At 41.0% G+C, this 16,061-nt stretch overlaps 1 protein-coding gene across 1 annotated transcript in view; it reads right to left on the bottom strand.

Annotated features, from left to right (window-relative positions):
• Positions 1-1,063: 1,063 nt before the first annotated feature.
• The window catches only part of ERCC6L (ERCC excision repair 6 like, spindle assembly checkpoint helicase), a 29,324-nt gene continuing 14,326 nt past the window's right edge, over positions 1,064-16,061 (bottom strand). The window contains exons 2-3 of the mRNA XM_075835613.1: positions 11,706-14,286; positions 1,064-2,466 (exon numbers count right to left, since the gene is read on the bottom strand). Of these exons, the coding sequence (XP_075691728.1) occupies positions 1,168-2,466; positions 11,706-14,286 (3,880 nt within the window). The 3' untranslated portion in view covers positions 1,064-1,167. The remainder of the gene's footprint in view (positions 2,467-11,705; positions 14,287-16,061) is intronic.

Below are 16,061 nucleotides of genomic sequence, written 5' to 3'. Positions count from 1 at the left end.
AGTAGACATGTGGGGGATGTTAATTAGCAACAATTTTGTGTGGTATAACTGCCTGTCTTACAAGCAGATACATTTACATTTAGAAAAATGCTAATTTTTGAAATTTCACAAAATTTTGGTGTTTTTCACTGATAAATATTGAATTTATCGACCAAATTTTTCCACTATCATAAAGTACAATGTCTCACGAGAAAACAATCTCAGAATCGCTTTGATAGGTAAAAGCATTCTGCCGTTATTACCACATAAAGTGAAATATGTCAGATTTGAAAAAAATGGGTCTGGTCCTGAATGCCAAAATGAGCTCGGTCCTGAAAGGGTTAAGGTGTATTTTCATTTTTGAGACTATGGCTTCAGGTTTTGGTTTCACATATAATGGAAGTCAGCAAGCAACTACCATCCCCAAATAAGCATGCCATTTCTAGAGTTGGCAGAAGAGAAAGCCAGTCACAATAGAGGTATACTTACGAATACTGGTGTGCCACCAATCGGTCCAACAATATGACATTTTAGTGCACCAAAATTCCACAACATCGCACATGCGAGTTAAGGAATGCGATATAGCTACTGGGAAACAACTTATACCAGACCATGTGCTCCACTAGACACTTCATGAGGGGGGTGCAATTTGACATACTGTACCCAGTGCAGAATTCAGTGGGGATCCATATTGCACAGTAAAGTGTGTCTGTGTCTGTGTGTGGCCTAAGACTCTCACAAAAGCAACATGGACTTGTAAAATTCTACCCCTAATAACTGAGGGATGCAACCCTGCCAAAAGAGAAGAAGGTCTCCACACCCCAAACAGAATATTTCAAATCACAAAAGAGGGACAGCATCCACTACATCAAAGATTATTGTGCCCAAAAGAGCATACAGAATAGCAAACCTCGAGAAAGACTAATTCACTATATTGGTGTATGCTGTACCTCCTTAGGACATACTGTCATTTTTTGGTAACTTTAATCACTTAGTAAAAAAGGAGACAACGTCCACAAATAAATGCATCATAAATCCATACAGATTAGAGCTCAAAAATCAGTGACAGATACTTTAAAACGGTTTCAAAATTTTTATTTAGTTCTATTTACAATGCATTACTCAGACGGAATTACTCATTGCAGTGAATTAATTTTTTTTCTTTAATAACTGGATTTTTCTTTAACCCTAAGATAGCTGCCTGTACAAACTCAAAGTAATCATCATAACTTCAGGGTCTCCGGATTTAATATCTAGTGCTTTCAAAAAACAGTCCAATGCCTCTTTCACACGTCCATCAGCTTTAAGCTCCTTGCCACGTGTCACAAGTATGGAGTAGCAATCTTCTTGACTACAAACTTTAGTTTCATAGGTGTTTATTTCAGGAGCCAGGCAGTCAACTTGCTCATCAGAAAGCAGTTCCACTTCACCAGTAGACTCCTCAGTTACGGCTTCATTAGAAGAGGATTTTACAACAAAGCTGTCGGGTTCATAATCCTCTGACAGTAAACTGTCCTCCAGGGCAAGAGATTCTCCAGCTGGCTCCTCTTCTGTATGTTCACGTTCCTCATTAGCTTCCTGAGCTTCATTCGTTACCAGTTCTTCTTCCTCCCCTTGGTCACAGTCGTCGTCATCATCATCTCCATCATTAATATTTTCATTAATGTCTGTTGCTTCTTCTACAGCTACATGAACTAGAGACCTTCTCGAAGCAATAGACCTGCGTCTTGCTAAACTGCTACTTTGAAGCAACAGCTTTTCAGACAAACGTTTCTCTATTTTTGGAGTTGAGGCGCTCACCGCTTTTGCTGAAGGGCTGTTAAAAGGTGAAAACACCCTCTCATTCTCATCATTTAGAAACACGGAGCTTTCGGTTTCACTTTCTGAATAGATTCTCCTGGTAGCTTTACGTTTGGTGGAGAAAAGATGCTCCTCTACATCACTCTCCTCTACATCACTTATACTTACTCCACCAATGTCATTTTCATGAAAACTATTCAATACATCCATTTCATTTTGAGAATTTTCTAGAACTTCATGGCCACATTCGAGTTCGTACTTTGAATTTTCCATATCTACACTTAGATTTCTACTTTTTCTTTCAAGTTCCATAGAATGTTCCAAGTTGCCTTCTTGGCTCATATTTTGTATAGAATCATCCAGCACTAGTAGAGCCTCCGTCGCTGGAGCCATAGAGGTTTCCATTAAACTTTCCATTTCATCCACTGAAGCAAAATGTTTATCATCATTATCCATTGAATCTTCTAGAACTAGGTTGAAGTCACATTGTAATTGGGATTTTGAGAAAGGCAAGCTAGCGACTCCTTGTAAACTTACATTTTTATCTTCATTGCTCGGCTCTTCAAGTCCTGCTGCTTTGATGACAAAACTTTGCAAACTGCTTGAACTTTTATTAATGACAAAACGGTTAATCGGTGGCACAATATCATCCATTCCAGAATGCCCAATTAGAGAACTTCCAACTCCCTGCAAAAAGGAAAAACACATTAACTATATAATCATCACTCATTTACAGAAGATCGGTCACCTCAATATGTTGCCCCAGGTAAGGGTAGCATATTACAGGGACAGGTCCGTTCGTTCTCCTATAGGCCAAAAACGACAAAGAAAAAAAGCATTGCGCTGGTTGACTAATAGGAGCGATCAAAGAATACACCAGACTCCTAGCTAGGTCTCTCTCTGCCCTCCTCACAGGGTTTGCCAGCTGGCTGCTGTGTATCTGCATACACAGCAGCCCATCAATCACCTGCAGAAAACACAACTAGGACTACAGCAAATTCTTTGAATCACTCCCATAATTTTATGTTTTTGTATTGTCATGGCCAAAAGGAGAACGGACATGTCGCTGTAATATGCTACCGTTAAATAAATCTTTAATGTGGATCTGGCACCTCAATATTTTTATCTATTAGTGTAAGAAAGTTTAGTGCTAGGAGGAAAGCCTCCCTCAAAACAAAGAAAATCATTGATGCATTTGAGTGAATGAACGAACATATTCTAAATCAGAGAAGGACATCTTTCCTGAGCTGCTGCAACTGCAGTTATAGACATTTGCTTTACAGGTACCTGAACAGAAGGGTATGTGCACACACACTAATTACGTCCGTAATTGACGGACTTATTTCGGCCGCAAGTACCGGACCGAACACAGTGCAGGGAGCCGGGCTCCTAGAATCATAGTTATGTACAATGCTAGGAGTCCCTGCTTCGCTGCAGGACAACTGTCTCGTACTGAAAACATGATTACAGTACGGGACAGTAGTTCCACGGAGAGGCAGGGACTCCTAGCATCGTACATAAGTATGATGCTAGGAGCCCGGCTCCCTGCACTGTGTTCGGTCCGGTACTTGCGGCCGAAATACGTCCGTCAATTACGGACGTAATTAGTGTGTGTGCACATACCCTAAAGAAAACCAAGTCAGAAAATAATCTATGGGAGACTGTAGTGGGCATGATCGGTCATATCTAGAAGTGACAAAGGACCTGAGATGCTCTTATTGGCCAATAGTGTGATCCTGTGGTATTTGCCTCTAAGGAGAAGTTCACAGGTCAAATTTGTTAAGGACTTCACGATTATTGCTGTGGAAATGCATCTGCTCCGCAGCAAAAAGATATAATTAGACTTAGCGGTAATTTGGTTTCTGGTAAACCCTCCATGACAGCACCACACGAGGCAAGACCCCGCCTCTAATATGGACAGGAAAAAAGGACAAGGGGTTAAATAGCCCCACCCCACCTTTCCTCCTCAGTATAGGTCTGGTAACTTTATATATCTATTACTTATAATATGTGTAAATAATGTTTAATTAACATAAATAAGGGTGGATATAAGGATGCAGTCATGGAGGGTTTACTAGAAACCAAATTAGCGGTAAGTCTAATTCTATTTTCTTGAGGCACCCTCCATGACAGCACCACAGGAGATCTCCCAAATAATAATTGGTTTAGGGGGGACGGAACTACAGCTTGGAAAGGAAAGATCCTTGCTGGAATACAGACTAAGGCCTTATTCACACGAACGTGTATTACGGCAGTGATACGCGCTTGAGAATCACGCACGTCGCACAGACCTGTGTTAGTGAATGGGGCCGTTCAGACAGTCCGTGATTTTCACGCAGCGTAAAACTCACGACATGTCCTATACTTGGCAGTTTTTCGCGCATCACGCACCCATTGAAGTCAATGGGTGCGTGAAAATCGTGCACGGCACACGGAAGCACTAGCGCGTGATTCGCGCAACAGTAGATAAAGAAATTAAGGAAAAAAATAAAAAGCACTTCCTTCCTTTCTTTTTCTAAACTTCAAAACCGCGTGTCATAAGAATGGCATATGCGTGAAAATTACGCAGCACATACAGATGACACACACAACTGCAACGCGCAAAAAACGCAGCTTTTTTTGCACGCGCAAAACGCACACGTTTGTGTGAATAAGGCCTTAATCTGTAAACGTTTTGTAAAAGTGTGAACAGATGACCAGGTAGCCGCTGCTAGTAGATATGTGCAATGGATGCATTCGCTCTTTCTGCCCAGGATAGTGAGAGCGTGTAGAGTGGGCCTTCAGATGACCTGCGGGAGACATTTGGAGGTTTTGATAAGCTACATAGATCATCATTTTGTTCCATTTTGCCAGTGTATTATTTGCCACCTTCTTTCCCTTATTAGGACCATTAAATTGAATGTAAAGATTAAAGATCTTTACTCCACGAGTTTGTGGACTCAATATATTGTAAGATAATCCTGCGGACATCTAGTGTGCGAAACTCTTTTTCCTTTTTGTTTGTTAGATTTTGACAAAATTAAGGAAGAACTACATCTTGGGACATGTGGAAGTTTGACATTACCTTGGGAAAGAAGGTGGGATCTGGAAAATAACCCTAAGATTCTAAGAAAGGGATACCCGATAGTGAGGGCCTGAATTTCTCCTACCCTTCTAGCGGTGGTTAGATCTATCAAAAAGGCTGCCTTCCAAGAGAGACGATGTTACAGGAAGATATAGGTTCAAAAAGGGAGATAATTCCAAACCTCTCAATACGTTTAAATCCCAAGAGGAAGAAATACACAAGGTCTGGGAGATAATCTAGATGCGGCCACAAAGAATATTTTTATCCATCTATGGGACGCCAGATCTTGATAAAAAAAAATTACTCATAGCGGATACGTGAACTTTTAAGGTGCTAGGTTTTAATCATTCTTCAAGGCCTGATTGCAGAAACTCCAATATTTGTGCAATATTCGGGTGATTATCAGGAAAGGAATCGCCGCACCAGTATAAGAATTTCTTCCAGACCTTCCCATAAATGGCGTTCGTGACATTTGTAGGGTTTTTATGACTGCCTCTGACAATCCTTTGGCTTTCAGTATCAGGCCCTCAGAAGCCAGGCTGCTAAGTGGGATTTTTGCGGCTCAGTGTAGGATTGGCCCCTCATAGGAAAGATCTGGGAGAGATGGTAGAATTAAAAGGATCGGTTATCTTCAAATTATTTAGGAGACCAAACCAGGCCCTTTTTGGCCACAGAGGAGCAATCAAATAAGACTGGTTTTCTATATCCTGAGTTTCTTTAAAACCCATGTAATCAATGGGAGACGAGGGAAAGCATATGCTAGACTGAACGACCATTTGTGAGCTAGTGAGTCTACCCATATGGATTTTTCTTTGGGGCTTAAAGAAAAGAATGAGTTTTGAAGTATCCCTGGTTGGCAAATAGATCTACTTACAGGACATCCCACCTGCTGGTAATCTGAAGAAAAATCTTTTGATTCAGGCACCACTCTGGAGTTTCACAGCTTTCCTGCTCAGAAAGTCTGACTGTGTATTTAGAATCCCTTTTAAAATGGAGGGATAAAATAGACCAGTGTCTTGGTACTGCCCAGTAGAATATTTGTGAGGCCAAGAGTTGGAGATTTTTGTTTTGTGCCTCCCTGGTGTCTGAGTTATGCCACCGTAGTTATGTTGTCTGAATATACTCTTGTGTGAGCCTCTGACTAGAGGTTTTCCTGATCTTAGGGCCTCTAATACAGCTCTCAACTCTAGAAAATTTGAGGAATGAAGGCTTCGTCCCAGAGACCATGTACCCTGGAATGTTCTTCCGGATACCACTGCACCCCATCCTAATTTGCTTGTCTTTTATCACGGATATTATGGGAGAGGGATGCCAAACTACTCTTTTGTCCAGGTTCCTGGGGCTTCAGTCACTGTATAAGGGAACTTTTTACTGAACATGTAAGGAGTATTTTCTTGTCCATAGTTCAGGAGGATTTGTTCCATTTTGACAAGATCAGGGCCTGGAGATTTCTGGAATGAGCCTGAGACCAAGGAACCGCCTGAATGCATGAGGTCATTAATCCCAATGTCGACATGGCCTCTTTTATGGAGACTTGTCTTTGACCCCTGAAGTTGGAAATTCTTACTTTCAGGGATATCTTTTGTCTCTCTGGAGTCATGTTGGATTTTTCCCTGTTGATGATCCAGCCCAAGTCCTGGAGTGTTTGACAGGCAAGATGTATGTGACTTAAGTATTGGAGAAGAAGGTGCTATCAGAAGATATCCTAGACATGGAATGACGTAGTAGGCCACCACTTCTGCAATTACCTTGGTAAAAATTCTTGGTGCAGAGGAGTTTCCGAATGAGAGTACATTGAACTGGTAGTGGTTTCTGTATAACTTTCTGTATATCTGATGTATTGGAATGTGATTAAATGCATCCTGAAGATCTATATAGTCGCCATCATGAATTCTTTCCCTACCAGTGGAATTGTTGACTATCTTGAACTTGTGGTATGCCACAAATTCGTTCAACGGTTTTAGATTTATAATTATTCTGTCTTTCCCATTTGGTTTCCTGACCAAGAAAAGGCATGAGTAGAGGCAGAGACCTTTTTCCCTGATTGGTACTAGGGATATCACCTTCATGTATAATGATTTTTGAAGGCCTCTTGACAGATGTCTGAAGAGTAAGGGATGGGAGATTAGCTATGACCATTTGGTTGGGGGGGGGGGGGGTAGGAGTAGAACTCTACTTAGAACCCTGCTAATATGGAATTCAGGATCTATTTGTTGGAAAAGATGTTTTCCCATTGTGGAGAAAATAGTTAAATTCTGCCTCCTACTTCCCTGGCGTCATTGTTTATCTTGGTTAGGTCTGTTCTGGTTAAGGAAGATATTCCGTCCTCTACCCTCCTTTGGGGTAGCTCCACCTGCCTGATTTACCTTTTTCCCTATAGGATTGTTGTGGACTATGAAAGGGGTGGAAAAAAAAAAAACACAAAACACTGTTGCTTTTTTGGAACTCTAGGTTCGGGAAAGGTTTTCTTTTTATCTAATGCCTTCTCTAAAATGGCATCTAGATCTGGACCGAACACATTCTCCTAGAGAGGGTATAGTGCAGAGTTCGTTTTTGGACAGTGGATCGCCAGACCACATTTGTAGCCACAGGGCTCTTCTTGTGGTGTTGGAGAGTACGCTAGCTCTAGAAGCAATTTTTATGACTTCTGCTGAGACATCCGCCAAAAAAACGGTGGCTTTGGAGAGAAGGCAGATTGACACAATAATGTCTTCTCTAGGAGTGCCCTCTCTAAGGTGAATCTCAAGTTGATCTTGTCATCTAATCCTAGATCTGGCTACACAGGTGGCACCTATATCTATCTGTACTAGAGCAGAGGTAGCTTCCCAGGATTTTTTGAAGAGACTGTCAGTCTTCCTGTCTAATGGTTCTTTTAGTTGGAAAGAGTCCTCAAAATGGGAGAATAGTATTTTTCACCACCTGAATATGAATTTGTGGTATTCAGGAACAGGATTTACTTTCCTCTTCGTCCAGAGGGTATCTTTCTCTAATTTCATGAGGTATGGAGATCTGTTTCTCTGCAAATTTCCATTCATCCTCAATAAGTACTTTGAGCTTTTTATGTATAGGAAATACTTGTTTTCTCTGGGTTTTTATGCCCGCAAACATCTAATCTTTGACAGAGCGCGATTCTTGGACTTCTTCCACCCCATTGTACTTCTCATCTGAATTTATGGTCGAACAGCTAGGGGCAGTGAGAAATATTTTTCTTTCTGTGGTGTGGAGACAGATGCAATCTCTCCGTCCTCTAGTACATCGGATACTGAGGGAATACAACTGCCACCTCCAGAACCTGAATCCCCTTCTGTGATTTTAAATTTTTTAGGTGTGGGAGGTATGCTTGAGAAAATGATGTCAGAGGATTGTATCTCCTGTTTGACCATCCCTTTAATTTCCTCCAGTAAAGATGGCTGTTCATCCCTTATAACATTTTCTATACACAATTGACAAATTCTTAGTTGAAGATAATTTTTTTTAGTGCAAATAGCACATCTACGAAACTGGGTTCCTTTTTAAGGCTTTGAAGCGGGCTCATTTTCCGCCTATACACAAGAAATAGACAAGATAACAGGATTAAGCCGGCATGTTGTAAGAAAAACAGATCCCACCCCCTTCTCTGGAACAAACTCACAGATCCAGAGGCCACGCAAGGATCAGAAGACCCGCATTTGATGGTCAGATTATCCATCTCAAGGAAAGACTTGTCACTCCCAAACACAGTTGTCAGTAGCAGAGATCCTACCTGAGAATGAACCCTCTGTCCAGGAGACCTTTAAGCCAGGTGACCGGGTTTAGCGTGGAGAAAAATCAGCCAATCCTTAACGGAGGGAGATTTGCTTGACTTTCTGTAGGCCTTTAACCCCTTTCTCGCTTCTGGGAAAGGAGATTGCATGTGGATCTTCACTGACGCTAGCGGTGGGCGCCGCCGTGTTTATTCAGAGAATCGCCGCTAAACCGGAAGAGACGATGCCAGCGTGCATCTTAGTGGAGCGCACGCTAGGCTTAGAGGAGTCAACGCTACTTCCTCCGTGGAAATAGCATGGCTAGGGAGTTCTGGATAGGACAGCAGCTAGCATCAACCCCAGCTTTACCAGAACGCGCAGGAGGGGTTGTCGTAGGTTCCGCAACCAGAAGGGAACAGGAGCAGCAAAAGGAGTAGGTAGTACCAAACCCCCCCCCCTGCCATGTGGATTAATTTGTTACTAGCCTTTCCTGCCACCAGCTCAGAGACTCTAGTATCCTCTTGTTGCCTGATAGGGACAGGAAAAAACTCTGAGGAGGAACGGGGTGGGGTGGGGGAGGGTTATTTAACCTCGTGTTTTTTCCTTTCCATATTAGAGGCGGGGTCTTCCCTCCTGTGGTGCGGTCATGGAGGGTGTTTTGAGAAAAACCATTTGCCATTTTTCTTCAGATTTTCCACTTCCCTATGGAGCTCAATGGGGAAAATCTGCAACAAATGTGCAACTGTTCCGCAGCATAAATTGACATGCCACGGATATAAAAATCCACAACACAGTTCAATTTCTGCACAGACATTAGCTGCAGCGTGTGGAGAAGATTTGTTAAATGTCATCCACTTTGCTGCTCCTGGATAAGCTGCAGATTTTCCACTCGCAAATCTTGACTGGGAAAAAAATAAAATTAAAAAAAATACATTAGATTTGCCCAATTGTAATGTTGAGCTGTGACGACAGATATGTTTAACCTAAAAGGTCTCCAAAAAAACAGGTCATTTTCTAAGGATAGGAAAACAGTTATGAATGTCTTAAAATATAAAGGGAACCTAAATTAAAGGGGTTTTCCGGGTTGAGAAAAAAAAAAAAAAAAAAAAAAAAAAGTTTTTTTTTTTTGTTAGTTTACATGACAAGCAAGGACTACTTACTTATAGATTGACACACTCAGTCAGATACACCATTCCAGTACCAGTCACCTGACCACATCAGCAGTTGATTGGTAGTCAGTGGTTATAACCACCTGTCCCCTACATCACTATGCTAAACACGCCGCATGTGGTCGACGCGCTACAACAGCATGTGATCGAAATACACCCCCCTCCTTGTTCATTGTCCTCCTTGCGGTCCCCCTGCGCAAACGCTGTGCATAAGCATTTTGATTTAAGAGTGACTTCGGAGAAAAAATTAAAAGAACACGTTTTCATTAGCTTACAACTAAGGAAAGTAGTACTGTGGTCACGTGACTACCGCTGAAACAGCACATTTGACCTACGCAACGTCCATCTATAAATTAGCACTCGTTTGTCATTTAAAGCCACAAAAGGCAGGAAAACCCCTTTAAATGATACAATTCTGTCGGCCTGCAACTGCCATTATAGGGCACTTACTACATACGATTTATAAACCAAAATCAATAATACAGCACGCAAGCCAGCTAAAAGCAGTGCATACCTCATTTGTATCAGTTAGATGGCAAACAAACTTTGTCAGATTCAACAGTAGGATTAAAGGGAAGAAGGTGTCGCGAAAAAATAAATTTGTATACAAATTTGCTTTTAGTATGTTATTAAAACACATTTTATTTATTTGTGTTCTTTTTTCTTACTTTTACTTCTGTATGGGGGCTGCCATTTTTTTTTTAAATCTCTGTATGTGTCTATTAACGACACATACAGAGACGGAATACGGCACATACATCCCCATAGAGAATGCGAACGGGAGCCGTTCCATTCACTATAGTGTACGCCGTCTGTGTGGGAACGGCGCATGCGCCGTTCCCACACAGTCCAAAAGGAAGGTCTTCGGCAGAGCGCCATCCGGCGCCATTTTCATGTGGACCGGAAGCCGCGGCCGGACAGTAAGAGGACTACTTCCGGTCGCGGCTTCAGGACATATGTTCCAGGCAGCGTAGACGCGAGGAGTAGGATCAGAGGCAGCAGCGGCAGGAGCAGGTAAGTTATGTTTGTGTATGTGATGTGTGTATTATGTTCGTGTTATACTGTCTGATTACCACTGTATCTAATCCTCCTTCACTGTGTGCCGCCATTTTCTGAGCGAATGCACAGTGTAGGAGGATTAGAAGATTCAACCACCTCCTTCTCCTGCCACTAGCCAGGATAAGGGAGGGGGGATTGTGTGAGCTCACTACAGCGTGTGTCTAAACCAAATTTGCAGCATAATGCAATGAGGTTGCTTTACCACATTGCAATGCTGCAATTTTGGGAATTGCTCCCTCTAGTGACCAGCACATGGAAATTTTATAAATTAGAATCGAATTTATAATATTTCCTGACTTGTGAAAATTAAAACAATTTAATCACTTAAATACTAACAGTTTAACTGAAAAAAAAAAATAAAAAAATTCTAGCGACACATTCCCTTTAAAAGAGAAGGCTGTTTGAGATCTGACTGATTTGTAATATTGTATCAGAAGGGTGATCTTTTCAGATTTAGACATGCAAAACTGCCTGAAACGTCTTATGTAGGACCCCTGGTATAAAAGGAAGTTCTTTGACTTTTATCGTACTCTTACCACTTGAGATGAGCAAAACTATGAAAACTTTACCTTATCAGCACTTTGCAGATGAGCCATATTTGACACAAAACAATGCACGCTAAAATATGGATCTAGATTACAGAATTTCAATCTGAACGGTTGCTCCGCAATAGGGTATTTAATTGACGGAAAAGCAATGAGCAGGCACATTTTTCACTTCACTCATCTTAAACTTACGAGACACATTTTTTAAAAGCATGGAAGACAACAGTTCGCACCTATGAAGCAGATTTCTGCCAGATATAGCTTTAGTACCTCAGCCATAACTATCTTCAAAGTTCGCAAAACAGATCAGATAACTAACAAAAGTTGCGTACTGCAATACTACTACCTTTTATTTTTTTTTACTTACCATCCTGGGAGCTTTTGTAAACTGAATAGGAGCAGACATTTCTTCTTCACTAGAATCTTCATGTAAGTTAGTAGTCTGGTCATCTCTCTCTCTTGCTAGTTCACTTTTAAATAGAACCTGGGGCAATATTTCAACAAAAGACTCAAATACCAAGTTCGTCATGGGACTGCTTACATTCTTTGAGGTTTCAAGATTAAAAGGAGCAGGAGGTAGAGCGTCATCTTCACTAGAGTCTTGAATTCTCAAACTGCTTATGTGAGAATTTACAATGTTCTGTGGTTCCTTTTTAATCGAAACAGGGGAAAGGTTTTCTTCGTCAGAATTCTCTATTACCAAACTGGTCATATGAGAACTTACACTCGCAATTTCTTGTTCCGTAAGATCTATAATTTCAGGACGACAAGTTGGTGGTTTACCATTAGGAAGACTTCTTTGTTTTGGTTTTTCAGGGAGAATATTTTGTCTAAGCCATGCTCCTTCTGAACCCTTCTTTATTTGCTCCATTAGTTGTTCATTCAGTTGAGACTCCATCTGTACTAGTTCATGAGCCTTCTGAACCCTTTCTTGAATGTACTGGCCATGTTCATTTTCACATTCATTTTCCTCATCTTGGGATGATACCTCATGTGAATAGATGAGGTCATGGTCAGAGATGCCAAAAATTTGTAAAGTATGCAAATAAGCTATATGTTCATCTAGATTGGTGTCGGTTTTCCTTTGAGAAGAATGCATATTTTGAAGCTGAATCTGGGTGGAAGAGGTCCGAGTATCTTCTAAAGAAAACAGCTCCTTTAATTCCTGCTTTGAGAAGTAACGGAAAGGGTTTTTCTTGTCACCGGTTGTCTGTCTTATTAAGGAGTCTTTGAAGATTTGCCTCCTATATATTTTCTCCTCCACTGTACCACAGGTTATGAGTCGATAGATTACTACATTTTCTTGTTGTCCTATTCTGTAGGCTCGGTCAACAGCTTGTGCATCAGTAGCTGGATTCCAGCTGGGGTCAAAAATCACAACGCGATCAGCTGAAGTAAGGGTTAATCCCACACCTCCAACTTGTGTGGTCAGCAGCAATACAGAGTAGCTCCTGTTGGTCTGAAACATACTTATTCTTTTCTCTCGATCTAAAAGAGAAACGGTCCCATCAAGTCGCATGACTTTAAACCCTTGGTTATTTAAGATGCGATCAATCATATCAAGCATTTTTCTTGACTGGGAGAATACCAGAGTTCGGTGACCTTCTTCTTTGAGTTTATTAAGAAGCTCAATCAGAAGCACAAGCTTTCCAGACTCCTCCATAAGAGTCTCATCAGAAAGATGATCAAACTTTGTAACTGCTTCAATAGCATTCTCTTCTGTGCCATCTCCCTCCAGTCCAAGCTGAACACAGGCTCTTGCGGACAGAAGTCTTGGATGATCACAGAGCTTCTTCAGAATATTCAGTTCTGCTAGAGGGGACCTGGTCGTCATTAGCAATTCCTTGATTTGATCCAAAGATATAAACTTCCGATACACATCTTCCTGAATCGATGATAAAAAGACCCATATTATGAAATCATTCTTTCTTGTAAGGGAAGGCATTGTACATACTTTACTATTCGACTCAATTGTGGTCTGCTGCTCAGAAACTTTTTTACGCTGAACATCATTCTTTGTACGCCTGAGAAAATAAGGCTGAATAATTTTCATAAGGTTCTCAGATATCTTAAGTCCAAGAGCTTTTTCACCTGGTGTAGCATCTTTCTCTCTGGCCCTAGTTATTGGATTTTCATACTCCATTTTAAAGGTTTTAGCTGTTCCCAGAAGTGTTCCTTGACAAGCAAAATCATACAAGGCCCACATCTCACGTAGATTATTTTGGATAGGTGTGCCCGTTAAAAGTATGCGATTCTTAGCAGGAATTGCAGAGCAAGATTTTGCAGTCTTCGTTGATGAGGTTTTAATTTTATGAGCCTCATCTAAAACGATGTAATCCCAAACAAACTCTCTTCCATTGTATGTGGATAGCTGTTGCCAATTATTAATCAACATTTGGTAGGTGGTAATGAGAACACCACCCTTCCTCTGGATTTTCTCAAGGTTTCTGCTTCGCTCCTTTTTGCTAGTGCCATGAAATTCACTCACTCTCATGCCTGGAGTCCACTTTTCAAACTCTTTAACCCAATTACTAATTAAAGTTGTTGGCATGAGCAGTAAAACATTATTGGACAACTCCGCATCAAACATTCCAGAAAGGAAGGCAATCACCTGGATAGTCTTTCCAAGCCCCATATCATCTGCCAAAATGCCACCTTTTCTTCCATCTTTGTGAAGGATGTACATAAATGCAACACCTTCTTTTTGGTGTTCAAATAGCTTATTGTATAGTTCTTTATAGAGCATCAGTCCGCATCCTAATACATTAATAAATTCATCATCATCATCTTGTTCATTTTGGAGATCGAGCTGTTGGAGAGCCTCTTCAAGCTTTGCTATGCGTCCTTTTAGCTTTTCACTGGGGTGTATGGCATCTGCTCTCTGAAAGTTTTCTATTGACTTTAACAGGTTTCCATTCTTAGCTTCTTGCTTTGCTTTTTGAACATATCTGCAGATAAATAAAAACATTTTTTTATATGAAAATCAGTGTTTATTAGTTTATGCCTTAACAGATTTTTTCTTTATTGAAGATCTCAGATAACACCTTAAAAAAATAAAAATAAATAGCCGTAGGTTTACTGCAATCGTAAGAGCAGCTAGCAGCAAGGACTGTGACCAGTCTATGCTGCTCATTAGAAGTAAAATTGGCTAATCAAGTTAAATAGAACTGTTATTTTGCAAAGTCCTGCACATTAACAGTTTTTTTTCTATATAAAACTGGAGCTGCACTTTAAAATGGCTGGGATCAGAGCTCTCTCTGATCCCATCCATGTTCAGATCATTGGACCTTGCAACATGACAAATTATATCAATGGTGACCGAAACATTGCTGATTGTTTCCGTTCGTCACCATTCCGGCAGGTTTCCGTTTTAATAACGGAATCCATAGCGGAGTCAACTGCACTATTGATTCAGTCGAAAAAAACGGAAACCTGACGGCATGGTGACGAACGGAAACCATTAGCAATATTTCCGTCACCATTAATACCAATAGTGATGGAAACAGAAGCTGTGGTTTCAGTTTGACTTTCCGTTGCGAGGTTCGCCCGACGGAAACCTCAGACGGAACGGAAAGCGAACGGTGATGTGAACAGGCTCTTACTTATACCAGGGCTGGACAAACCAACTGCCAATAATCAAAACAGGTCCAACAGGGAGCCGAGATAGGCCCTGAAGTGCCTGAAGAATACATCACTGCTGGTTCCTAACTTTTAGAAGTACAGGGTAAGATTTGGTCAGTACTACCTGAAACATACTAGTTAATCCACCAAAGAATAGCGGAAATAATAGAATTAAACATGGCCCAGTGAAAGTGGTGGTGGGATTTAAAGCTGGCCGTGCATGCATACCAAAAAAAAAAAACTAACATTGCACAGCTGAAATTCTTCCTGAAGTGGGGAAAAAATAAAAAAATCGGTCCCAGTCCGGATCTCTGAAATTTTTGGTTTAATAAATTATAGCAAAGCAAATTTGTTATGGCTTTACTTCGTTATATCACCTTCCTACTATGCGAATGAAGATGAAATATTGAGATGTCCAGAGAAGTTAAAAAATAGGAACTTTCACAATGGAGTGTCATTTCTTATTAACATGACTGCATGGGACATTTGCACATAGTGACTATGCTCCCCCTGTACAGAAATTATTAACTGGTTGCCGACATAGTACGAGAACACTCATCCTGAGCGGCGGGTACTTGGCGAATTAGGACGGGTATTCTCGTCCTGTGTGACAGCCAGTGTCAACGCACCACAATGAGCGGGGCAACGGCTGTAATACACAACAGCAGCCCCGCTCTAACAGCGGAGAAACCTTATCGCAGCATTCAAAGCAATGCTCAGACGGGGACTCCCCTTTGATCTCGTCACAGGAAATCCCGTGACGTGATCGACGGCTATAACGGGTATGGGCAGAGAGCCCAGGGCCCATTGAAGGACCCCAGGGCTGTCTGACCATATTCCCTTTTAGGGCATACGGAGATATGCCCTAACAACTGCGTGTGTACAATCAATCAGTACACAGGCTAATGTACTGGCATATAGATATATGCCAGTACATTAAAGTTAAAAAAATAAAAAATAAAACATGACAAAATCCCTCTATGGGATTTAAAAAAAAAAAAAAGGGTTAATTAAAAAAAAAAAAACAACATAAGTCCACACCCCTTTTTGCATGCCACGCCATTGAAATAATATATTTCCTGAGCCTTCTGTATATAATATA

This window comes from Rhinoderma darwinii, chromosome 8 (genome assembly GCF_050947455.1).
Source record: "Rhinoderma darwinii isolate aRhiDar2 chromosome 8, aRhiDar2.hap1, whole genome shotgun sequence".
Taxonomy (NCBI): Eukaryota; Metazoa; Chordata; class Amphibia; order Anura; family Rhinodermatidae; genus Rhinoderma; species Rhinoderma darwinii.
Note: the sequence above shows the minus strand (reverse complement) of the source record. Positions and strands in the feature narration are given on the sequence as shown.